Source organism: Halichoerus grypus, chromosome 8, assembly GCF_964656455.1.
Source record: "Halichoerus grypus chromosome 8, mHalGry1.hap1.1, whole genome shotgun sequence".
NCBI classification, from domain to species: Eukaryota; Metazoa; Chordata; class Mammalia; order Carnivora; family Phocidae; genus Halichoerus; species Halichoerus grypus.
Window position 1 is genome coordinate 46009548 of NC_135719.1, and position 25775 is coordinate 46035322.

Sequence of the window (25775 nt, forward strand, 5' to 3'; positions counted from 1 at the left end):
TACTTGAGCTGGACACTGGGTGCTCTTGGTGATTTGTCCCATTCTCTCAACTGCTCACGTAATGGAAACTGAAGTGTTAGATCAGGAAGGGACCCTAAAATTGTCTTATCCCCTCATTTTATAGAAGGAGAAAGTGAAGGCCAGAGAGGAGTAGTGAACTACTCAAGGTCACACAGCCAGTCAGAGGCAGAACTGAGGTCTCCGGCGTCCTGCCCAAAGCTCCCCTGCCGCCCTTTGCCATTTCCTCTCCAGCCCTCTTTTCTAAGACTTTCCTTGCTTTCCTCTGGCGCTTCTGAGTTTCCTGTGGTGTCCGCCCTGCCACGCACCTGTCCACTTTGCAGCCTGACAAGTCTGCTCCATGACAACCTTGGCTTGGTGAGAGAGGGAGTGTCTCCTGGGCCCGGCAGTCCCTGCCCACCATCCCTTGTCTCATGATGGGCCCCAACCCTCCTCTCAGACCAGACTCTGCCCAGCACTGAGCCTGGCCGGGGGGACTGGGAGCATGTGCCTCCTCCAGCTCCAGGGTCAGAAAATCCACATCCCTGTGTGTCTTCCCCACTACGCCAGCTGAGTGACCTTGAGTACTTCATTGCTCTGGATCTGACTGCTCTTCTTGAAAATGGAAATCATATTAGAACATAGCGTTTAGAGCTGCTGTGAAGATCAAAAGAGTCAAGTACATGGAAACTGCGAAGCGTCACTCCAGTGTAAAACACTGGTGTCCCCCAGACCCTAACCCAGGGCTGGATAAAGAGCAGATGCTTACCAAATAACTGAAGAACCGTGGTTCTCAACTGGGGGCGATTTTCCTATCCTAGGGAACATCGGGTGATCCCTGGAAACATTTTTATTTGTCACAACTGGGTAGGGGCTGCTATGGCGTCTGATTGGCAGAGGCCAGGGATATTGCTAAACATCTTACAGCCCTCACAGCAAAGACTTATCTGGCCCCAAATGTCAGTGGTATTGGTTCAGAAGCCTTGCTGTCGATGAACAAAAGTGTGAAATGATATCTGTAGGCACAGACATGGTTTGTTGTTCCAGGAAGGCAAGAGTTGTGGCTGGGAAGTTGACCATCAAGATACCATGGTGACCAAGAGTGGCAGCCACCGGGGTTAAATGAGAGGGTCATGTCCACGTTTGATAAGTTGAAAACATTTTATTTCAATTCTATCCTTGGGAGGCAGCATAAATAATCACAGAAGACCACAAAGGTCAATGGGGAAGAAAAAAAAGGTCCAGAAGTGTGAGGAGATGAGAGCAGACACTGTCTAGCTGCAGGGGGTGGAGGGCCCGCAGACCCTGCTTTAGCTGGCCGAGAGGGTGGAGGGTTCTTGGAGGAAAAGCCTGAGGGCTGGGGGCCTTCCCTGCCCAGGTGACCTGGAGGGGCTGAGGGCGCCCCGGCCTCTGTTGAGCGATGTACTGCAGGGTGGCCACAGGAAGAGCAGGTATGGGGCATAATGCATCTAGTAGATCCTAGCTAATGAGAGGAGTGGACACCCATTTCTTGACCCCCGGGCCAGATCTCACCCCCGAACTGTGACTTTTCTGACAGCAGTGTTTATAGACTCTGTGGGTAGTGGGAAATGACGGGAGAAAATAAGGAAACAAAAAAGAAAATGTGTAGAAGACCAAATGAAATATGACATCTCAAAGAATCCTGTGACCTTGGGCCACTTCTGTGTCCTCATCTGCGTAATGCTCCCCACCTCTTGGAGCGGATGTGAGGCTTAAATGAGATGCTACGGGTCAAAGAACCATGTAAACTTTAAAGTGCTATACGGACGGGAGGGGCTGTGGTCCTTCTACGAGTGTAAGGCTGAAAGTGGCTGAGACAGAAGTGGTGAGAGACACGCGTGGAGCATCCCTCGAAGTGATCAGACCCCTGCTCTGCCTTCCCCAGGGCCGAGCTCCACCCTTCTCAGCCTCGGCTTCCAGGAGGAAGGGGCCTCATCTGAGCGAGTCCCCTGGGGAGGGAGTGCAGACGGTGGGGGCCGGGAGCGGGTAGGGGCACTGAGTGGGAGGGGCCTCAACCGGGCGGTGGGACACATTGGCACTACGGTGTTGGGCAGATGGTAGCAAGTGGCTTCCAGTTCTCATTCTCCACAGAGACCTGGGCGCTGGGGAAGCCCCCGTGGGACTGGCATCTTGATGCGGTGGGGAGGGCCCTGGCCCAGAGTCTGGACACGCTGGGTCCTGGTCCTGGGTCAACTGTTGACCTTCTGGGGGACTTCGTAAGTCACTTCCCCATTGCAACCCTCAGTTCTGTCCTTCGTAAAATGGGGACACTATTCCCTACCCTGCCTACCTCACAAATTAAACGGGAAAGGGGTGTTCCAAGAGCTTTGAAGAGAATCATGGGAAGGCAAGGGGTCATTATGGCCTTGGTGAGCAATCCTCTTAATTCCCTGAAGACAAGAGAGAGGGGGCAAGAGACAGAAAGGAGCTGGGCTGCTTGCAGCCCTTGTCAGGTGAGTCAGGCTTGCCGGGCTGCCAGGGAAGGGAGGGAGTTGCAGGGAGGGGAGGCCGGACAGCCCGGGCCGGTAATCCAGCCCTTATTGTGCCAAGGGCAGGGATGCTGTGAGCCCGGGCAGGGAGTGCCGAGATGTCCCGGCAGCCCCTTGGTGGGGGCGAAAACTTCAAGTTCTCCATCTGCTGGGGTCCTGGCTTGGCCCTCTGCTCCCTGGTCCATTGAGGGCGCCCTGCAGGAAGTCCATGGTCTTCACCCCTCCCAGGCAAAGGCAGGGCAAGGGTGGGTCTCCAGCGGTGGGTCTCCAGGAGAGGCTGGGGACTTTCTCAGCAGGAGGTCGAGAGGTCAAAGGTCAGCTTCCAGTCCTCGAGGTGGCCAGGTGGGGGTCGTCAGGCTGTTCCCCAGCTCCAGTCCCCGCTCTTTCTCTGGGGGCGCTGGAGAAGGGGGAGTTAGGGGCGCGGAGACACCGTGGAGAGATCGGAGGTCAGCTTAGAAGGCAGCCCCGCCGGGGAGCTAACAGTTCTTGGGGCTGTTGCGCAAGTTTTTCAGCTCCAGCTGCAGCTGCCGAATGCGGATGTCCTTCTGGGCCAGCTCCTCTTTCAATCGCCGGATCTCATCCTGCTGCCGGAAGAACATTCGGAGGAGCTGCGGTGGACGAAGAAGAGAGGGGTGGCGGCGGGGCAGGAGAGAGCAGGTGAGAAGGCGATTTCTCGGGAGCGGGTGTTGCGCCTGCCCCGCCCCTGCCTCCGCTCTTGTCACCCCCTCTCCCCCTGCCCCGGCTTTAGTGTCCCCAGAGGCTCTTGTCCCTGCAGTGTGCCCTTCTCCAGACCCAGATCACCGCTCCTACTTCCCCTGGGAGTCCAACACCGCCCCCTTCCCCAAATATCTCGAGCTCACCCTTTTAGGGGTGCAGACATAATACTCTTATTTACCATTCTGAATGGGAACCTTTCTAAAATGTTTTGTATCCTTCTTTTCTTAAGGAAGCTCAGATACAGAATGGAAGCCCACTTTTCTGCTGCCTGGGGGACTATCTCGGCCACCAAGGTCCGCACTGCGCTGGGATTCACTGGTGGGGCGGGCATGGGCAAAGCAGGGGGATCGGACAGCCCTTCACTTAGACAAGCCCCTGGATTAACCAGTCTCGCCCTTTCCACTGGAAAGCAGACTGCCAGATGCCCGCAAAACACTGAGGCCCGCAAGGCAGTGGGCCCCGCGAGGATCCCCCACTCTTGAACTGAATGTTCCCGACACGCACCTGTGGGTGTCCTCACATTCCCTGGTGTGAGCTGCATGTATTTTTGTAACTGTTTACTTTAGTGAGATAGGATAGACACTGATGAAATGGTTCGAAAATGTTCCCAGGAAAACTAAGTTGAACGCATTAGATAAAGGGGATGCTAACAGAGTTGCTTCTGAGTTGGGGGTGGGCGGTGTAAACATAAGAGATCAGAAAGAGTTTATATCTTGATTGTCCCATAGTGGTGACCTGGTTGTATGTGGTGGTCAAAACTCATGGCACGGGACACTACATAGGATGACTTTTACCACAGGGAAATTATACCTCAATAAATCTGTCTTAAACAAGAAAAAACGGGGGACAACTCTGAAAAAAACTCGGACTTTGTTTTCAGATTCACGGTAAGTTGCTCCACCTCAAAGAAACCGAAACTGCAATTTGGAGTGAAAGGGTGATTTATATGTGAATGACATAGCAGATTCCCAACCAGGAATCTCCTCAAAGCAGGGTCTTGGTCCTGAGTCAAAGTAGGATGTATGTATGTAGGTGTGTATGTATTTTAATGTGTTAGTGTATGTGCTGCCAAAGGGAGCACTATTTACGTAATGCATTAAATGAAGATAAATGGTTTAAAGAATGTCTTTATCATTTTTATGATTCTTTCTTTAACTAACTTTTTTTTTTTTTTTTAACCAACAAATGAGTACTGGTTACATCTCTTTGGAGGGATGATGTGCTATTTGCCCCTGCACTCAATGATTTCACGCACTCCCGTGGCTTCCAAGTTCTCAAAATTCCTTTGCATAATCTTTTGGTCAGCTTTTGTTTAAAAAAACAAAACAGTTTTATTGAGGTGTAATTCACATACCCTAAATTCCACTCATTTTAAGTGTACAATTAACTGATTTGTAGTAAAATTCAGAGTTGTATTCAAGTCTCCTCCCCTGTATCAAGCTACCAGTTTCTCTTCACACATAGACCAATGTGTCCACCTTGTACAGTCCAATTTTCTAATTGGTTGCTCCCAGTCGGCTGTGATAGTTAAAATTGTGGATAAACCCAGAGTCAACAGGCTCTGAGCGGATTTCTTTGCAGTAACAAAGGTGTACAAGATTTAGTGTAGACAGATTGTGGCACTGTGTTGCCTGCTCAGAGATCCTTGAAAATTTCCCTCTGGGTCCTCAGTTTCTGTTCATATAAACAAGTTGAAACAAAACATTACTTGATTTCACTCCTGCTCAACCCTGCCTCTCCTACACTGGGTACTAGAACTGAGCTCAGTCTCTTGTTATGGCCCACCTGGGCTATCCCAGCAACTCAGGTACCTTCTACCTTGTCAGGGGGCTTAAATTTTTTTTTCTTAATGGAAAATGCCAAATAGATACAAAACTGGAAAGATTAGCACTATGAACCTCCAAGTACTCATCAACCGGCTTTAAGAAAGAACATGTGACCATTCTTGCTTTATCTCTACTCCTACCCACTTCACCTGCACCACCTCTATCAGGGATTATTTTGAAGCAAATCTCATTTATCACCTGATTCCATCCAATCCTAGACATCTGAACATCCCTCTAGAATGGTACTAAATATATTGTATAGCAATTATCAGTTTACCTTTCAAATTTCCCTTTAAGACTGTGAGCTCCCTGAGGTCAGGAATAGTCTTTTTATGAATAATAGTGATAATCATAAGTTGGTGTGACTAGAAACCTTGAAGATGGCCCCTATGTTACCCCTCCCCTCAAGGGCAGACTGGACCTGGAAACTTGCTTCAGATGAATAGAATATGGCAGAAGTGATGGGATGTCATTTCCAAGGTTAGGTTACAAAAAGACCATGACTTCCATCTTGGACACCTTCTCTTGCTCACTTGGAGGGATGCCAGCTACCATGTTGTGAGCTGCCCTACGGAGAGGTCCATACGGTAAACACCTGAGGGAAGCCTCTGGCTGATAGTCCATGAGGAACCGAGACCCTCAGTCCAGCAACCCATGAGGAAACGAGTCCTTGCAGCAACCATGTGAGTGAATGTGGAAGCAGATCCCTCCCCAGTTGAGCCTTCAGATGTGGCTGCAGCCCAGGCACCAGTTTAACTACAAGGTCTCCTGAGAGACCTTGAACCACGGGCATCCATTCTGAGATACTATGAGATAATAAATGTTTGCGGGTTTAAGTCACTAAGTTTTGGGGTGATGTCTTACATGGCAATAGATAACTAATACAGGGAGCCTCACCGAGCACTTCATATGGGCCAGGAAGAGTGCTAGACACTTAGGAAGTATCTTGTGCTATTCCTATGCGTTATTTCCCATCCCCACTTTACCAGGAGAAAGGCCAGGAAACTTGCTTGGGCACAGCCGGGAAATAGCAGAGCCCAGATTCAGATGCAGTGGGTCCATGCAGCTATCTCTACTTCAGCTGCATCAGGCAAAGTGCCTGGCACAGGGTGGGCATCTGTGAACCCTGGCAGAGCTGAACTCAGCCCCTGGTCTTGGCACCGGGGCCTGGGCGTACAGTGCAAAGGAGAAGCCTTCGGAGGGCGGGGGGGCATGGATCAGACCCAGCTATGGTTGCCCCTGAATGAGCTGCTCCCATTCTAAAGGGTGCAAAGTACTTTCATAAACACAGCCTCTTCCCCCCCAACAGGGAACTGTCAGACCCCGTCGCTGCCACGATGCCAGGGAGGAAGGCAGTGCTGTAAGGCATGAGGCCAGGCTTTCCTCTGTTAGTCAGTAATTTATAACTCCCGTAAGAGCAAATGACAACCCCGTTCTGAAATGAGACGCGGGACTGGCTAGTGAGGGCCAGGGGTGCGGGTGGGGCATCAATATCGCTACCAGATCCCAGCCTCTATTTATTGGGGTCAGAGGCAATGGAAGCCAATAGCAGGCTACTTACGGTATTTGTCACAGAAAGAAAAATGCCCCAGATGGAGCCAGCTTAAAGGCCTGAAGTCCATAATTGAAATGTAAAGGTCTCGCTCTTCCAGGACCTGTGGAAGTAATAACTTATATTCCTTACCTCGTTCTCTGTCCTGGGCGGGACATTCTCTAATAAATCTATTCCATTGACCACAACGCTCTTCTTTTCTTTGATGGGAGCCTTAAATACCATTTTTGAGGACCTCTTATAGCCTTCCTTCAAAGACATCAGCACGGGATCTACAGAAGGCAAGAGAAACGTTCATGCCGACAATTTGGTGGCATGTCAAGTGATGGCATCTTTTGTTCACACCATGCTTGACAGCTGGTTGAGTGTGTGTGTGTGTGTGGGGGGTCAAGCAGGAGGCTACGCGAGGGGCAATGGGTGAACCGAGCGAAGGCGAAAGCTGCAGTCTTGAAGCCTCTCCCGGGGAGCCCACCCGTGCAGTACCTCGGTTGATGCCCCCCAGCCATTCATCGGGGGTCAGAGCTGGCTCCGTGCCTGGTGTCATGGGGTAAATGTCTTCCTGGTAGGAATCCGACTGCAGGGGGGGAGCAGAAGAGTGGACAGATAGGGGCCGACACACACTCGGCCAGTCACATAGATCTACTCTTCAGCAGTCCCTCCTGGCTGACCTCCCACCGTGCTCCCGCTGTCCTGCCCCCAAACCTTAGCACTCAGGCATCTCCCACGTGGAATCCCCACCCTGCATTTGTCAGCAAGCCAGACTGTCCCCACCCTAGAATGGCCCCCGTCTTCCCCCTGCCACCCCCAAATTGGGCCCAAAGACCCCAGTCCACAGGAACTTCTTCTGGGCTCTTCAGGCTTATAGTCTGTGGCAAGCTAGCTAGGATTCAGTGTGGGGGTCCCTTTGGAGCCCAGCACAGCCCCACTTACCCTCCGGGGCACGATCATGGAGATGGGCTCGATCAGGCCCTTGAGAGTCACCAGCTTGTAGAAGCGGAACACCTCGCAGGCTGACACATCCAGCCCATGCTTGGGCATGACCCCTGTGGACAGGCACACGCAGCTCCATGGGATCCCGGGGTACCTCTCAGCGCCTCTCCTCCCTCATGTCCTTGGCCAAGAGTGTCCCTGAGCACTTAGGAGGCAATGATCTAGGCACAGGGCAGCAGATGGCCTGGGGGCCAGGCTCTGTCTCTGGTAGCAACGTCTCAGATAAGCCCCTCGGGCCAGACGTGCCTCACCAAGTGCATGCTTTAGAATTGGGGCCTTTTGTAACTGGAAGGGGCTATTGAAATATTTGAGTCTATTCCATTCTTTTGATAGATGAGACTCCTGCCAGTTTAGGGGAGGGGGCTTGCCCCAGGTCACAGAGTATGGCTAGGGCGGGGCCCCTGAGCCTGTCACCTTCTAAAATAAACTAGTTTCCCTCAGCCCCTGTGTTTCTGGTCCTCAGAGAGAACGAAGGAGAGAGAAACCTTTCTCCACGCACCCTCAAGCCTGGGACTGCCATTCCATCGTACATCTGGGACCGACCGGACGCGCCTGTGTGTCGCGTTCCTGAGTGTGTGCGTGTGCTAGTCGTGCACGTGTGTGCGCTAGCCGTGTTCCTAACAGCGGCGTCTACTGTGTACCTACTGAGGAAACCATGCTGTGGGGTTGGGAGCGCAAGCTCTGGGCTCAGACACACGGGGTTCTGAGGCCTGGCTCTGCCCCTCCCCCTGGCTGGGAGGTCTGGGGCCAGTCACTGCATCTCTGAGCTTCAGCTTCCCTGGCTGGTTAGAGGTGGACAGTCTGACCCTTCGTGAGATGCTCAGGGGACTGAGCGAGAAGATGCTCGTTGACTGCCTGGCAACATCGTGAGCACAGATAACGTTAGTTTCTTTTTCCATGATGTGCACCTGAGTTAAGGTCCCAGCTCTCCTTGCCTGGAATGGAAGGCTGCTTTTCCAGATAAAGGAATTCTAGGAGCTGGAGAGAAGTACTGTAAAGGTACCCAAGTGGGATTTAGAGCCAGCAGACCTGGCTTTGAATTCTGGCTCTGCCACTTAGGATCTATGTGACCTGCTTGACCACCCCCCCACCCCCCCGACACACACTCGGCCAGTCACATAGATCTACTTAGCTACTCAGAACCTATGAAAAGTGCCTGGCTCACAGCAGACGCTCCACAGTGGCCACAGATGAGGGGGAGAGGAGAAACAATTCTCCTTGATTCCTCCCTCCCCCCTTCCCTCTTCCTCAAGTCCTGCTGACCCTACTTCCTAAACACCTGGATTCATCGCCCCATCTTCCTGCCACCTCTCCAGTTACCACCCTTTCTTGGCTAGAAGTCCACAGTGGCCTCCGAACTGGTCTCTCTGCTTCCCTCCTGTCCTTTCCAAATCCGTTCTCCCCCACTCCCAAACAAAAAAGAAGAAAACCAAATCCGTTCTCCCTACAGAAGTCAGAGCAACCTTAGACTAACATTTCAGATCATGTCAGGCTGTCCCATCTCCCACCCGTCCACCCAAGACAAAGAAAACCCTCCAGTGAGTTCCCAGTAAAACCCAAACTCCTTCCCCTGTGTGACGGTTAACTGTATGCATCTGCGGGCTCAGGAAAGCAGGTCACCCTCCCCAGGGTGGATGGGCATCATCCCATCTGAGGAGGGTCTGAACAGAACAAAAGGCAGAGGAAGGAGGAAGTCACTCCTTTTTTTCTTGCCTCACTGTCTGAACTAGGACAGCTCATGCCACCTTCTCCTGCCCTTAGACTGGGATTCACACATCAACTTCCTTGGTTCTTGGGTCTTTAGACTTGGACTGACTTGGGTCTCCAGAAAGCCAGCAGATCATGGGACTTTTTTTTTTAAGATTTTATTATTTATTTGAGAGAGAGAGAGAGAGAGAGAGCAGGGGGAGGGGCAGAGGGAGAGGGAGAAGCAGACTCCCCGCTGAGCAGGGAGCCTGATGTGGGGCTCGATCCCAGGACCCTGAGATATATATTACATATATATACATATATATATATATATTTTTTTTTTCTGTTTCTCTGGACACCCCTTCACGAATACATCCTTCTAATCTATCCCATGGCATCTGGCCCCTGCCCTTGGTTCCAGATTCACATCCCAACCCCCTCCCCATCTTCTGCTACGTTACAGAGCCTATACTTAATCACACTAACCTCCATTCTGTTTCTAGAACATGCCAGGCTCATTCTTGCCACAGGGACTTTGCACCGACTGTTCCTCCTGCTGGCCCTACTCTTCCCCCTTCCTGCCTTTTAGATCTCGGCTTAAAAGTTCACCTCCACAGCGAGGCCTTCCCTGACTATCTAGTCCCAAATAGCCCCTAGTCACTCTCTGTTCTATTGCCTTATTTGAATCTCTGCCTAGAACTTACGACCATCTAGGATTTTCCTTCTTGTTTGTCTGTCTCCCTTTAGTGGAATGTGAGCCCCATGAGAGCAAGGCTGGGTAACATATTATTTACCACTGAGTCTGGGGGCTGCCACCCAGTAAGTGTTTGTTGAATGACTATGTGAAAGAGCACCTGGAAGCACCAGGTGCTCCAGGTGCTCTATCTAAGCTTTACAACAGCCCTACCTAAAGGTAGGTTTGGTTTTCCCTATTTTACAGATGGAGAAACTGAGCCTCAGAAGGGTGAGGTATGCATTTGAGTCCAAACGTAAACCTATGTCTGACTCTGAAGTCCAGGCTGCTTTTTATTCTACTCAATGAAGTGGTGACAGTGAGGAGGGGGAGATGACAGAGTCGGGGAAGTCTGAAGTCAAAGGAATGGTCATTGGGACCTCAGGCATATCTCTGGGCCACCATCTTGCTGTCAGTCACTGAGGTGGGCTTTTGGGCCCTTACAGCACTGATGACCTGGAAGCTGGCTCGCAGGCCCTATCCATAACACCAGATCCCCAGAGGGAACAAGGCAGATTTGGGCTCCAAGGTAAGGAGGGAACAGAGCCCCGGAAGAAACTCCTTCCAACTGGGTGATTCTGACCCCGAACAGGGAATTGCTGAATGATATGACAGTGTTAGTTGACAGGAATGAACATTTTGCTGTAAGACTTTAGTGGTGGTAGAATGTGGGCTGTGAAGAACATCTCATCCCTGCCCTGACTCATGACGCTCCGTCAATCCCGGGCCCTCTGGGGAGCCTGGGGGTGCAGTGATGGGGACCCCCTAGAACTTCCTCCTGTCCTCTCAGGCAAGAAAAGAACTGCTCCTGAGGACTGGGCCGGGTTGGAGGGGGGACGGTGTGCTGGTTCCCAAAGGCTTCAGGAAAGGGTCTGGGCCTAGACCTTGCTCTGACCTTTAGTTATGCCCCCACCTCCCGCCAGGGTCAGAACCACTTTGGGCTTCAGTCTCCCCATCTGCAGACCGGAGTGAAGACACGGTGTACACCCCTGTGGGCTGATGACCAGAGATGGTGGAGGACGTCAGGCACTGTGGACTAGCGGTCCGTCAGGTGGGTGCTGACAGGCTGGCTGAAGAGGGCGGGATGACCTCAGGGCCAGCAGCTGTAGCTGCTAGTCTCATTGCCCAGGAGCTATGGGCTTCTGAGTCTGCTATTTCATTTAAAGGCAGGGGTGACCCATGAGCCAAACGTCCAGCCTCTCTTTCTATAGCATCACAGCCATGGAAGCCTCTGGACCCCCCCTTACCTAGGCCTTTCTGCGGGGCTGGGGAGCGGAACTCCATGAGGTAACTCAAGAAGGGCTTCTCAGTGCTGATCTCGTAGTACCGGATGTTTCCATCTCCCTGGGGGCAGGGGGAAAGGGAGGGAGGTGAGGAAAGCCGGGGGTGGTCCTGGGGGTCTGCTGAAGAAAGCCTCTGGTGTGCCTCAGGGGTGGTCAAAGACCAGGGAGACCTGGCCTCTAGACCCGGGCCGGCTGCCACGGGGCACTGATGGGGTGGTGGGGTGGGGGCGCCGTGGGTGTGGAGACAGCGCTTCTGATCCACAAGGCCATATTTGCCAAAGAGCACCTGGCAGGTGCCTCAAATACCATGACGAGTCACTGTCCTCTACACTTCCGGCTCTGATCCTTCTTCTGGTGTAAACCCCACCCCGGTGCACCTCTGAAGTCATTCCCAGTCACTGACCCTTCAGTGGGAATGAGTGGCAGACCCGAGGGCAGCTCTGATGGAAGAAAGTGAGAGCCCGAGGGGAAGACCAGAGAGGTTAGCCTGGTTCTTCCTAGGGGGTAGGGCAGGAGCAGGGGCACTATGGGGGTGGGGTCTCCCACAGGCCGCCCCGTGCCTCCCACCCCCCATCTTCTACTACCTTTCCAGCCAAGTAGAGCATGTGGGTGTCAGCATCGTAGAAGGGAAACAGGAGACCTGACAGCCCATCAATTTCCTCCTCGATCAGGGGCATGGACAGGTCCTCCTTGGGGTGGGGGGAGGGGATGAAGACCGGTATCAGCCTGTGTCTCGGCAGGATGGCACCTTACCCTCCCCGACCCCGGCAAAGCCCCCAGAGCGACCACCCTTCTGTGTTACCACCCGGCCTCCCCGTGGCTGACCTGGTCCCAGAGGGCGATTTGTCTCGTGTTCCACCTGGAGACCCCTGTCGTGAGAAGCCGTTTCATGTTTCCCAGGAACACCACCCGGTTCACTCTGTGGTTTTTGCAGTTTGCCTCCTGGCGGGGACAGAGAGAGCAGGTAAGCCAGGGCCCTGGACACTAGGGAACTGTAGTGGGCTGAATGGGGCCCCCAAAAGATAGGTCCAGGCCTTCATCCCTGGAGCCTGTGAGATGGAGCCCTTCACTGCTTTGCATTATCCAAGTGGGCCCTAGAGGTCATCACGAGCATCCTTGTAAAAGGTAAGAAAAAGGGAGGCGCTGCAGACACACAGCGGAGGTGATGTGACTCCAGAGGCAGAGATTGGAGGGATGCGGCCACAAGCTGGAAGAGGCGAGAAAGGGTTCTGTCCCGGAGCGTCCCGAGGGAGTGCAGCCTTGACTTTGCACTTCTGGCCTCCGGCTTTGTGTTGCTGTAAGCCCCTGACGGTGGAGATTCCTTACAGCTGCAAGCGGAGACTAACGCAGGTGCTGGGGAGCAAAGGGGCCCTGGGGCCAGGAAACCAGGCCTTGCTGCCGTCGGGGGGGGAGGGGGGGCGGGGGGGGGCTCGGGAAGGGGGGCTAACATCAGCTGTGCCAGGTGCTCTCAGCGAGGCATCTCTTCCAAGAGTCATGACAGGGGAATCTCCGAGGATGAGGATGAGGATGAGGCTCAGGAGCACAGGGGACTCCCTGGGTCACTGCTCAGCGCCTTGCTTCACCCGGGGCTCCTTCTAAGCAGGCCATCCTCTTCCTCCCCCCCCCCCCGCCTCTCGAGTTGTGACCCTTCCTCTTCCTCCTAACACAGAATAGCTCTTTGCTGGGATGAGTCAGCATCAGGTCAGAAACCAGAGGCTGGAGGTGCAGCGTCACTTCTGGTCCTGCCCAACGAGTGTAGCCCCCAGGAGTCCCACCTCGCCGGCCCGTGTCGTGTCTGTGAGGTGGAGCTTGGGGTCTCTGCTCTTCTGCTCAGCAGGGGCTCTGGGGGCCACTGGCTGGGCTTGGATTCTGACTCCGCCTGTAACTGAGCTCCCATCTCGAACCCTCTCCAAGCCTCAGTTCCCCTGTGTGAAGCGGGAAGAGTAGCCGTGCCCACCTTAGCAGGCTGTCAGGAGGATGCAGCGAGTCACGACGTGGAGCCCCACAGCGAGCTGGGAGTCGGGGCTGCTGGATCCTAATGATACTAATAACTCTGAGTGTGATTATCTGTAGTGGTCGTAGTAGATGACTTTCTGCTCTTGCAAGTTCGGACTCTTCCGAGATAAACAGCACCGGGTCGAGCATCAATCCTTTCTTGTGTAGGAGGTAAACCTCACATTTCATCCACATTTTCTGCCCCACCTAGCCCCTCAACTGGCACGTAGTAGGTGCTCAGGAAGTGTTCACTTCTTACTCCCAAATGGCATCTAATTCCTTCTTCACAGTCAAGACCCAGGAGACTCAAAGATCAAGCTGGAGCTAAATTCACCAGCAACCTCCCCACTTGGAGCCGTCCTGGGGCTGGTGCCCTGAGCCATCTCCCTCGGGCTCGTCCCATGCAGGTGGCTGGGCAGAGAGTCCAAAGCCCCCTCTCCTGGGCTCACGATGGGGCTTAGGGAACACCCCGGGATTTGTGGGCTGAAGGGTGTCACCAGTTCTGCTCCCAGAGCAGGCCAGAAGAATCCCACCTGGGGAGAGGGGTACAGTGGGGATGAGAAAGGGTACCAAGGTCCCTCCCCACCCAAACTAAGGCAGGGTCCCTGTGAGTTGAGAAGAACCCAGAACACAGGGGCTGGTCCATGGAGGTGTAGGCCAGGTGTGGGGGAGAAGGGGAGCTGGTACAGCCTTTTCCTCTAGGCCTGACTGAAAACCACCACCCAGATCCTGACACCTGCCCTTCCCCTCAAAGACTGTGGGGCTTCACCTGCAGGACGCGGCCGGAGCGGGGCTCGATCACGCGAAGCTTCTTGTCCTTGCACGTGGTGGTGAGCAGGCTGCCGTCCGTGTTGAAGGACATGCAGAGGATCACATCCGAGTGGCAGTCTATCATCTTCACCGGCTCACCCACGTCCAGGTTCCAGATGAGGACCTGCGAGGGGAGGGTAGGCATGCCGGAGGCAGGTCAGCCCTGAGGCTGCGCCATGAGGCGTCTGTCCCTGGTCTGCACCCGATGGCCCTGGGAGAGACGCCCCACGTGGGGTCGGGGTGTGCTGGGAGGCAGGACGGGGGCGTGAAACTCTGTATCAAAGGCTGATGCTCCCTGTCGCACAAATCCACTACCGTCCCTCAGCAGAGCCCAGCCGCCGGGTTCTTGTACTAGCAAGAAGGATCAATGTTCCTGGCCAGGGCCCATGGCTGGCACACCCCTTTTGAGGGCATGCCATTCTCTTCCCTCCAGCAACTTTGGTTGTTCCTTTTTCCTACCAGGAGGGCAACGGTCACTTCTGGATTTAAGAAGTGGCTCCGGAGAGGGAGTGGGCATGGAGTGTGGGCATTCTCTTCTAGACCGTCAGGGCCAGAGAGGCCAGAGAGGCGGCCTCTGTGGACCCCAGGAATGACAGGGCACACCGAAGATGCCCAGTCCTGTGGAATGAATGAATGAATGAATGAATGAACAGACAGACGGGACGATGTTGGTGACCATCCTCAGGAGATTAACAGTGCTCCTACAGGTGGCTTCTAAAGAGTCCCCCCTACCTCCCCCCTCCCCCCGCCCCAGCACTGAGCTGGCTTGGGACACAGCTGCTGTCAGGCTGCTCACCTTGTAGTCATAGCCAGCACTGAACAGGATGTTGTTGGTAGTGGGGTGCCACTCGACCAGCCCCACGCGCCGGCTGTGCCCGTGCAGCTCCAGGAGGGCCTCTGTCATGTTCCGCTTCAACCCCCCCTCGGGGATCTCCCAGATCCGCACCTGCAGAGGGGGGTGGAGGGCCGAGGCTGGGTGCGCAGGGCCAGGGGAAGCCCCTGCCGGCCCTCTCCCTCAGACCGCAGGCTTCCCCAGATCTGTGCCGCGGGACACCCCCTGGCCCGTCCGGTGGGCAGGGCCTGACTGAGGCCCGGGGGAGGCTCCAGGGTGCACATCACACAGTAAGCAGCTCTCGGCAAGTGTTGTATTAAAAGTCTCCCTCTGCTGGGCGCCTGGGTGGCTCATTGGTTAAGCGGCTGCCTTCGGCTCAGGTCACGATTCTGGAGTCCCTGGATCGAGTCCCGCATTGGGCTCCCTGCTCGGCGGGGAATCTGCTTCTCCCTCTGACCCTCCCCCCTCTCATGTGCTCTCTCTCTCATTCTCTCTCTCTCAAAAAAAAAAAAAATGTCTCCCTCTGCTTCCCATCCCACGCCCTGCTAAGAGCTCTGACCTCAGCCTCGGCAGCTCTGTTGGTTTCACACGGCCCTGTCTCTCACTCTGCTCCTCACCAAGGTGGACTCGAGAGCAGAGGAAAACCCATCTGGGAGGCTGGGAGGCCCAGAGTCTCTCCTGAGAGGTGAGGCTCCAAGGGGCAGAGACTGATCAGATGTTTGGAGCCTATACCAGGAGGACGGGCAGAGCCTGGATGCAGCTGCTATTTTCAGTCTTGTAGGTGCTGGTAAAGAAGCAGAAAGAGGGGCGCCTGGGGGGCTCAGCCGGTTAAGCGTCTGCCTTCAGCTCAGGTCATGATCTCCGGGTCCTGGGATGGAGCCCTGAGTTGGGCTCCGTGCTTAATGGGGAGTCTGCCCCTTCCTCTGACTCTCCCCTCCACTCGTGCTCTCTCTCTCTCTAAAATGAATAAAATCTTAAAAAAAAGAAAGAAAGAAAGAAAGAAAGCAGCAGAAAGAGATGATAGGCCAAGAGGAGGATGGGACATACAGAGGAGCAGAGAGTGGAGACACGTGGCCCCAGAGAGAGGAAGTGCGCAGTTTGTCCGCCATCTTTGAGTACCCTCCGGATTACTGACAACAGCCCCGGGTGGGCTTCCATTTCCCGGGCCAAACATTCTCTGCCTAGTTGCAGCTGTTTCATCTACAAATGGGAGAAAAAAACTCTTTGCTTTGCCTTGCCTCCTGGTAGAATAGAATGAGATGCTGGTTGCCCAAGCTTGTAAACTGTAAAGTGCTCAAAAGACCTAAGGAATTCTCATCCTTGTTATAATCGTTGTCAACATGAATGCTATTGATTATGCTCTGACTAGAAGGAGCACACGTCTCTACGACTTAGGGCACCTTTAAAGCAAATCTTTTGAAAATCTGAACTCCACCCTTGCCAGTAAGGAGAAAAACTGGAAAAACAGCTTTGAGATACCATTTATAATCTTCTAAAGTAGCCAACTGGGAGGTGGGGGGAGAGCCGAAGTTGGCAAGATTATATACTGGAACTGGTAGATGCAATCGGTGTTGGTAGTATTATAAATCTGAGTAACTCTTTTGGAAGCAATCTGGCAATCTTTTGCAGGAACCATAAAGACATTTATGTCATATTGCTTGACCTGGTAATTTCACTCTGAAAATCCAATATAAGCAAAAATCTCCATGCATGAAGGTGTTCACTGCAACGCGGAAAATTTAGAAACACTCTAAGTGACCGACACTAGGGGAACAATTTAGTATGTCATGTTATTATGTGATATTAGCTAGTGGATGATAATTCTGAAGCCTATGAATAAACATGGAACTCCAAAGGCAGTCCTCAGGACAGGGGGGAGGGCTGGCAACTGGGGGTGCCCCCAAGGCCCTTCCCGTGGCAGTTTCCCTTCTTGTTGTGTCCCCCGAAGACCCAGCTCTGCACATGTAGACATGGGAGGCCTCAGGGTGAGAAAGGCAAGTTCAATCAAAGGTTTGGGGTCACCCTTCGGTGTACCCTTCTCAGTTTAACAAACATGCTCGAGAAAAAGTTTCTAATTAGGGGACCCTTCCCCCAACAGCCTAATTCCTGAGCATCCAGCTAACCGAGGCACATCCCTGGGTAATGTCCCATGCCAGGCGAAGGTAGAGGCATTAGGGGAGCTGTGAAGTGAGGGTCCACCCAGGCTCTAATCCCACCCACTAGCTGGATGACCTGGGAAAGCCAGGGGACCTCTCCGAGGCTCAGGTTCCTTGTCCAGCTGATGAACAGAGACATGTGCACCATTAAGAGGTATGTGGGTTAAACTAAACTGGGCTTCATGTCTTTGTGAGTCTGAGGCTTTCTAGCCAGATGAGCTGACTTGTTAGGAAGACAGCTCTGCCTAGGAACCCAGGGGCTAAGCCGAGGGGATGGGGAGGGCGGGTTGTGTCTGTGCCCAGGTTCAGCCTCTGGATTGGATCCAAGTCCCAGGGAGCCGAGGCCTGCAGGGGGAGGCCCAAAGAGCAGTTTTCACCAAGAACTGTTAGATGTAGGGTCCCAGGCGGGGCCGGAGGGACCCAATGAAAAATGTCCTGCAGAGAGGGAGAGAGGTACCTTCCAATAAACTCATTTGATCCCAGCCACCTCCCTCCCAGTGTTCTCATCTGCACATTGAGGCAATACTAGTTAATCTCCCCAAGTCCTCTGCTTTTGACATCAGTGAGTGTATCCCTGGGGAGGAGGGAGAGCCTGGCTTTGCTTGATTTACTGCTACGGCAAATAGTTGGCCCCAAGCGCCATAGGAGCTGGAGGTCATAGTGGGCCTAAGTAGCTGGAAAAAGGAATTCCAATCCCTTGGTATTCAAGGGATTTGTTTGAAGCGAAGAAAGGATGGGTGTGGGAGGAGCATTGTGGATCTGCTCAGAGGTTGCTTCAACAGGAAACCTGATAGGGCCGGAGGAACCGGATTTCTGGAAGGAAGGGGTGGAGAGCTGGGGCAAAATGCTCTCTCTAGCAAGCCAGCTGTGCCCCTTTTTAGGTCCCTGGGTCAGAGCCCTGTTTAAGTCAGTTACATTCAATCCAGCAAAATATGCTCTGCCTGGGTCCCACATACTAGACTCGGGGCAGCTCACAGTTTTGTGGGGGAGACAGCAGAGGATGGTTAATAAAACCACAAAACCAAGTGTCCCTGTGCTTGGGGAGGGAGCAGTAGGCCAACAACGTGAGAGCTTTGCAGTCTGACAAGCTCTGTTCAAATCCAGGCCCTGACCTTACATGGCTGACCAAAGCCTTCCTTCTCCCCTGGATTGAATTTGACACCTTGGAGAGGCCATGCTTTGTCCTGCTTATCTATCCCCAAAAAGAGAGCAGCTCCCCAGTGCCAGGTATCTAGACATCACCCTTCTAGGGGCACCGACAACCTGCCAGGCCATCCCCCTGGATGGCTGACTCCTCCGTACAGGGTGGGATCTTCTAAGTCCCACCTTTGCCTTCAGTGCAAGGGACAGTGCCTGGCACATCCCTTTGGAATGCATGAGCCAATGGAAGAATCCTAGAAGCCCAGAAACCTCGCTATCACATCAGCACCAATGAGTCAGCCCCCGACTAGGAGGGAGCCGGCCAGCCTTGACTCTGGCCGGTGGTGAGCTGGATAGATTGGGATTCACCCCTGTACTCCTGGTTTGGAAAGGGTGGGGAATTTCTCTCTTGGATCTTGAGGTTCACCATTCAGCTTAGTCTTTTTTTGGAAACCAGTGACAGTAGGCCTACCTGGGGGCTCAAAGAGCAAAGAATGAGATGCAGAGGGAAGAGCCCCGGGTCTCCAACTCCAGCTCTCTGACTCCCCAGGGGCCCTAGAGTTCTTAGTAGACAAGAAATACGAAACATTGTATATTCGTTTGGCTCTGATGCTGAGTCCAATACGATCTCCATTTGGCAGGAGGGCGACTTGTGCCCAGAGAGCTAAAGAAACTGGTTCAAGGTCACAGGCCTGGGAAGTGGCAGAACCTATAGGCCTGCAGACTCCTGAGCCCAGCTACAGAGCCACACTGCCACTCGCTCTGCAGTCCCAGGTCTGTGGGCGAGGCCTCTGTCAGCCCGGCGACCTCTCTCGGGCTACTGTCCTTCCATCGCTGGAAGGGGCATGGTGCTCCCTTCCAGCTCGGAGAGGTATCGGTTCTCTAGCGTGTGCGTGTGCTTGTGCGTGTGTGTGCGCGCGCGCGCGCGTGTGTGTGTGTGTGTGTGTGTGTGTGTGTGTGTGTGTAGATGAGAAGGGCAGGGTGGTGGGTGGCTTCTGGCTGCTCCCTGCTGGGCTGACATCCTGCCCCATCCCACTCCCAGCTCCTCGGGGAGGGGCATTCTTTCTGGGAGGTGGGGGTGGGGTGGGAGGGCAGCCTTTGGATAAAGGAGCAGAGGAAAAGCTGCTGAGCTCAGCCTACCAGGGAGAGGGGCCTGCCTCCCCCTCCCTTCTGGGACCACTCTTTCCCCTCTCCTTGAGATGTCAGAAAGCTCTCCCTTTCTCTGCAGCTGCTGGCCCTCTGGGAAGGCTAGGAGCATGAGGCTGGAAGCCCGTAGAGCCCTTCCCTGCCTGCCAACCACCCTCCCTAGCTGCAGCCGAGGCTATAAAAAGCACAGCCGTTCAACAATAGGTGACATCACCCAGCGGCGGAAAGAACTGGATTCTGCCAGATGCCAGGGAGAGTTATGGCCCCTACCTCTCCCACAGGACAGGAGCCCACTGGGAAAGGGCCTGGGTATGTGCCACTGGAACCCTGGAGGGACGGGGTCAGACTCCTAAGGCCTTCCTCGGCTCTGGGGGAGGGGCTGGGCATGGGGCCTGGATTTCCCTGGAGGTTTTTCAGGGGTGGGGGATATGGGAAAAGAGCTGGGGAGCAGGGAGGGCTTGCTGGCTCCCTTCAGTGTCCAAGCAGAGGCGGGCAGAGACATGGGGACCTGGGCCAGACCCGCTTCCACAGCTACGCTCCAGCTCCCCAGCCCCCAAGAGGAGCATGGTGCCTGGCACTTGGGTCTGCGGACAGGCCTCCTCACCTGAGCTGGGGAGCTGCAGGCTCCTTCCCCTTCCGTGCCACTCCTCCCAGGCCCTGCTTCGGAGGATGCCTCCCCCCGTGTGCCCTCGGTGGGTGTCTGGGCCGGGCCCTGCTCAGAGAAGCCTCAGAGATGTCAATACCGAGTGTCGGATGGATCCGAACTGCCAGGCCTGCGTGGCTCTGTGCCTCAGTTCCCTCACCTGGAAACCCAGGACCTTTGGTGAGGTGCTGAGGGGGGCCGGCCCTCCCTGTGCCCCGCCTCCCAGTGGGACCTTGGGCCTCAGGGACCTTCTCCGGGAGGGGCTGCTCCAGCCTGGGGGGCCTGTTAGCTCCCTGGCCCCGAGGCCCCGGGAGTATGGAGACCTGACAGGGGCTGAGTGGGGGCGGAAGGAGAGCTTAGTTCCTCTCTGACCGAAGACTTAATCTTCTTCTTTCTGGCTTGGGCAGGGGCGGGGGTGGGGGGAGGGGGGCCCGGGCCAGCCCTCCCAGCTGTGCCCCCAGGCCTGCTGTCCTTTCCCTTTGTCTCCCAATCCTGGCAGCCTCGCTCCTCCCTGGGTGTTCCCCTCCTCTTGGCAGAGCCACATCCCAGGGCTGGTTTGACTCGGGGTGTGGGGCGGTGGGGCCCTCCCCCACAGAGCCAGCCATGACCCCCTGCTCTGGCCCGCTACTCCCCTTCCCTGGTCCCCGGGGTGCGCAGTGTCCCCTACAAATGTTGAGATCCTGCCCCCTAAGCTGATAGTATTGGGAGGTGGGGCCTCTGGGAGGTGAGGCCTCTGGGAGGTGACTAGGTCATGAGGGTGGAACCCTCAGGAACGGGATTAGTGCCCTTATCAGAGAGCCTCCCGAAAGACCCCAGCCCCGGCCGCCACGTGGGCATAGGACAAAAAGGAGGCCCTCCCCAGCCATGCTGGCACCTGACCTTGGACTTCCGCCTCCAGAACTGGGAGCAATGAATGCCTACTCTTCACAAGCCGCCCAGCCTGGTATTTTGTTACAGAGGCTTGGGGACCGAGACCCTCCCCCCGGGCCTCCTTCCACCCCTTCTCTGCTAGCAGTCCTGCTTCTCCAGGGCCCCGCTTTCTCGAATCTCTTCCCACCCCTACCCCTACCCTTCTGGCAACATGAATCCCACCTCCCTGAGCGCAGGGCCCTCTGTCCCACCTCCTTGGCGCAGTGACTTCATTCTGCGTGGCACTTCAGTGCGTGGCCTGTCCCTGCCCTTCTGCCGGTGGTGTTTCCGGGGCAGGACAGAGACCAGCGGGCACAGTGCTAGGCACAGACCCCTTTTCCTCCTCACAGCAACTGCCCAAGGCCTGTCTCATCACTGCTGTTACACGGAGGAGCAAAACTGAGGCCCAGAGAGGGCAAGTCATCTGCCCTTGGTCACCCAGCTGGCAAGCGGGCAGGCGGAGATTCAATCCCGGTCGGTGTGCGGGGGTCCGTGTGTGCGAACTGAAGAGAGCCGCTCGCCTAGTGGGGTGGGAGGCTTTTCCCGCAGCCACAGCGTGGACGCCCGGTTTATTAGCCGGGCCCCTGGAGCAACAGGTGCCTGACTCACCCCCAGCGGAAGTAAGGTGCTGAGCTAGAACCGGGCAGGGCCGCCCCAGTCAGTGACCCTCCCGCCCTCGCCCTCAGTCTGGCAGAGATTTGGACCAAAGGTGGAGCCAGGGCGGCCAGCGACTCTGAGAGCCCTGGCTTATCTGTCCGTCCCCTCACCAAGCTGCTCACTGCTCCTCTCCTTCCCAGCCCGCTGCCCTGGGGAGAGGGCCAGAGGCTTCCAGCCCGGAGCGTGTGGGTTGGTGTCCTGATGAGGCGTAGCTGAGCAGGGGGAGCGGGGCCTGGGCGGCCGGCAGCCCTCCTGTACTTCCTAGTGTGGGACCTTGCCCGGCCCTCAGTGTGGAGGTGGCCGTGGCGGTGAGGACCAATGGCACTCGGTATGAAGCAGCCCCGAGTTGGAGCGTGTCTGCTCCCTCATGGCTGGTGACAGGCACCCAACACCTCAGCAGGCAGAGACGGAGCTGGCTGTGGTCGCTGGCACGCCTCCTTGAGTTCCCTGCACCCTGAAGAGCAGGATGGGCATTTCTTCCACCTGCTGTCTCTCCCGCTGCCCCCCTGTGCTCGCCGCACCGACCCCTGCGCCCTGCAGCCCCCCAGCTCCAGCCGCATCCTGCCCAGTCCAGGACAGGGAGGACGGTCTTCTCTTGAGACCACACACAAGTGCTGAATCACATACCTAAACTTCGTGTTTTAATTCTCACCTACAAAATCAACACTTCCAAACGACATCACACTAAAGGCGCAAGATCCGCCAAATATTCCATGGATTCGCTCTCTTGGTCCTTTTCCTAACTCCCTCCCCATCCTGGGGCTAGCTGGAAGGATGAAACAGGAGACAGAAGAAAGGCAAAGAAGGGAGAAAGAGAGGAGTTTAGGAAGGGAGGCCTCCAGGGGGAGAGCAGGGAGGAGCCCCCTGGGGGTCCGCCCTCGTTGGGGAGCACCCCTCCTGCTCACCGATGTGTCCTCTGAGCATGAGGCAATGATGTTGTCAATGAATGGGTTCCACTTGATGTCCAGCACGTTGCCCTGGTGACCACAGACCTTGGGGTAGTTGGGTTCAATCCTGCCAGTCTGCCAAGGAGAAAGAGAGAGAAGAGGATTAGTTTGATGATCCTAGGGTGACCCTGAAAGGAGAGCCTTTATTCTGGGCTTCTAAACTGGACTGGAAGGTCCCAGAGGACCTACCATTGTCTCATTCACCTTTGCATCCCTGCCTCAGGCTGGTCCAAATTGTTCCGTGGCTGTGTCCTCCCCGACACCAAATGGTCATGGGGCAGGGGACACAAAGCAGAGCGATAAGGCAGGACCACTGTTGGTCCATATGATGCCTTTGTGCAAATTAGGAAAAGGTACCCCTTCCTCAAGTAAAAAAGTTTAAAGTTAGGATGGTCTTATTCACCTGAACAACCAAAGCCCAGTGAGCAGCCCACACCTCCAGACACAAGAACGTATGTACTCTCCCCAGTGCCCACCCCCGCCCCGCAGCTGCCCTCCAGGGGAGGAGGCTCCTTCCTGCTGCTCCAGGAGTCAGCAAAGAGGCCTGAGTCTCTGGGTCCACCTGAACACTGTCATACGTGTCACTCTGCCTACGCTGTGAACAGTGCGGCTCCCAGATGTGGATGCTTGTTCAGTGAGCATCTTAAACACCTGTACACAGTGCCCTGTGGTTCAAAGCACAGTCTATGGAGGCACACAGGCCTGTGTTTGAATTACAGCTCCGCTACCTTTTAGCGACATGGCCGTGGGAAAGTCAGTGAAGTTCTATGAGCTTAAGTTTCCTCATTCCTGAAATGAGGAGAATAACATCTGCCTCTTAGCCTTTGGTGAAGATTGAATGAGCTAACGCTTAGCAAAGTGCTTCGTGTGGAGATTATCATTACAGTGAATGCTCAATATATGTTAGTAGTATTATTATCATACAGATTAGACAATAACACCTCCTCCAGGAAGTCTTCCCTGATCCTTCAATGGGTGAAGAGCTCCTCCTCTGGGTGCTCGTAACATTCTAGGCTTCCTTCTATTACAGGCACCATCATGTGCAGTTGCAGCCTGTTTCTATTTGTCTGCAAGCAACTGAGGACAGAATCTGTCTCTTGTCTCTGATTATCCAGCTCCTTACAAGCCTGGCACACGCTCTGTGCTAGGTACATGACCTGAAAGATGTCCTTCAAAGGGAATGAATCCCACAAAAGATGAAACAAAGAATGTGGGGGAAGGGGAAGGGAAGGGAAGTCCATGTTTAATGAAGGGAAGGAAAATTACAGGCAGAAGCTGTGTTTCCATCCCCAGGACTTTTTAATACTAGGTTTTTGGGGGCATCAGAGGAAATAGGGAAGATTTTCCCAGTCACTTCCCATCGGCTGATAGTGGGTAGGTCATCAGAGGCACCTCAGGCAGGCCATCCCTCACCCCCCTTTAGGTCCCTCAACGGACTAATGAAGAAGAGAATCAATTTTTGCAAAGCCTCTGCTTCATGTGCCTTATGCTTCACCAGCATGATGGGGCAAAAGGGATTTCAGAGTGTGTCCTGCTGTAACCTCTCCCCACCCACTTTCCGCCCGCACGTCCAGCAGCTCATTTCCAGATCCTCTGACTTTTTGTGACACAGCAGTGGCCGAGATGGGTAGAGAAGAAACAGATCCAAGATTAAATGGCAATGGTACAGAGGGTGAGAAATGAGGCAGCGAAAGAGAGAGGGGGGAAAAAGTTATCGGAGGTGTACAAAGGGGAGCTTCACGGACACCGTGCATTGTGGGAAAATTACAGAATGGAGGCAAAGGAGATCTGGGGGGCACCACCAGCAGTTAGGAATGGGGTCCCCTTTGCCATTCTATGGGGGATGCAATTAGAACGGGGATACCTTTTCAATTACTTTTGGGCTGTTTGACTGTTTCTTTAAATGAGACTCTAAGCAGAGACTGAGCCACATGTGACCATGGCATCTGTCAGGGTTACACATGATCTTTTACTCTCACACATCCTGTGATTTAGGTCTGAGGAACTTAAGACCCAGAAAGCTTAAGCCACTTGCCCGAGTTTACCCAGCTGAAAGCAAATCAGGGGTTCCTGCCTAGGGGTGACCCTCAAGGCTGAGCTTTTTGAATCCCACTGCTCATTTGGGCCACCGCTTCTCCTCCAGCCCTGACTTCCAAGGGCAGATAGGCCCTGCCTTGTCTGCTCCCACAGCTCACACACTCTCTAACGGCACCATTCCTTACATTTGATCCCACAGGCTGCGTCTGAGTGATCCCTGAGCAAAGCTGTCTGCATTACGCTTTTGGCACCCAGCCCAGCCCAGGCATATCCAAAGGGGCACTGAATCAGTCAATAGGTGGCCATCAGCTAAGAGCAGCTTCTGGCCCGAAGCCTAGAGGGACAGGTTAAGCAACATCGCTGGAACCTATTCAGAATGGAGTGAGGTCAGAGCCCTGCATTGGGAAGGGAATAAGTCTTTTTAAAGCCGAGAATGATCCTGATGTAATGTATACTCCCAGGCGGACCTTGCCTTACACAATGGATGCATTCCCCAGTAGGGTGGGGAATTACGATTGTCGTGACTAAATCACACTGTTGCTTCTGTGAACGATGACCTCTGTAGTTGTGCAGTGCACAACCTACTTAGCTGTACATGGCAGCCCTCAAGGGAAGAACTCCCTTTCGACCTGGCAACTCTGTTTTTCCTATTTTATACGGAAAGGTTTCACATAACATTTTGTTTGAAAGACAAGTTCCACTACTAAGAAAAAACATCTGAAAACCACTGTTCTATGGAGAAATCAAGTAAATAAAAAAATGTAATTATTAACTCCAGGAAAAAGGTTGTGTAAGAAAGCTAATGTAAATCATAGTGATAATGATATATGTACAATATTTACATAGCTGTAATAATGTAAACCTTGAATATTTATTGAAACAAGAGTTATACTAAAACATACTGGGAGCACAGAGGTAGGGAAAGTGTGTGTGTGTGTGTGTAGTAAGAGGGGAGACTGAGCTGGAAGAGAGCCAGATCCTCATCTTCCATAATAGGAAGTCAACATACAATGTCTAAGATTTTAAAAATCTAGACATGGCGGTGAAAGCATGTAATTAAGAAATATGGGGATAAGTGCAATAGGAAACAGCTAAAATCCATGAACAGAGCTCCCTTTGGGGATTATAGGGAAGTGGGGGAGGGACTAAAGTTACAGGCAGTGGTGGACTGGTAACTGTTTAACTGGTTTTCCAGGAAAAAAAGGC

At 54.1% G+C, this 25775-nt stretch overlaps 1 protein-coding gene across 2 annotated transcripts in view; it reads right to left on the minus strand.

Annotated features, from left to right (window-relative positions):
• Positions 1-1139: 1139 nt before the first annotated feature.
• CORO2B (coronin 2B) overlaps positions 1140-25775 on the minus strand; it is a 125230-nt gene continuing 100594 nt past the window's right edge. For both annotated transcript variants that reach the window (XM_078079162.1, XM_078079163.1), the window contains 10 exons: positions 22491-22607; positions 14899-15048; positions 14062-14226; positions 12123-12239; positions 11882-11986; positions 11262-11358; positions 7533-7645; positions 7086-7176; positions 6735-6874; positions 1140-3115 (listed from right to left, as the gene is read on the minus strand). In XM_078079162.1, the coding sequence (XP_077935288.1) occupies positions 2984-3115; positions 6735-6874; positions 7086-7176; positions 7533-7645; positions 11262-11358; positions 11882-11986; positions 12123-12239; positions 14062-14226; positions 14899-15048; positions 22491-22607 (1227 nt within the window). In that variant the 3' untranslated portion in view covers positions 1140-2983. The remainder of the gene's footprint in view (positions 3116-6734; positions 6875-7085; positions 7177-7532; positions 7646-11261; positions 11359-11881; positions 11987-12122; positions 12240-14061; positions 14227-14898; positions 15049-22490; positions 22608-25775) is intronic.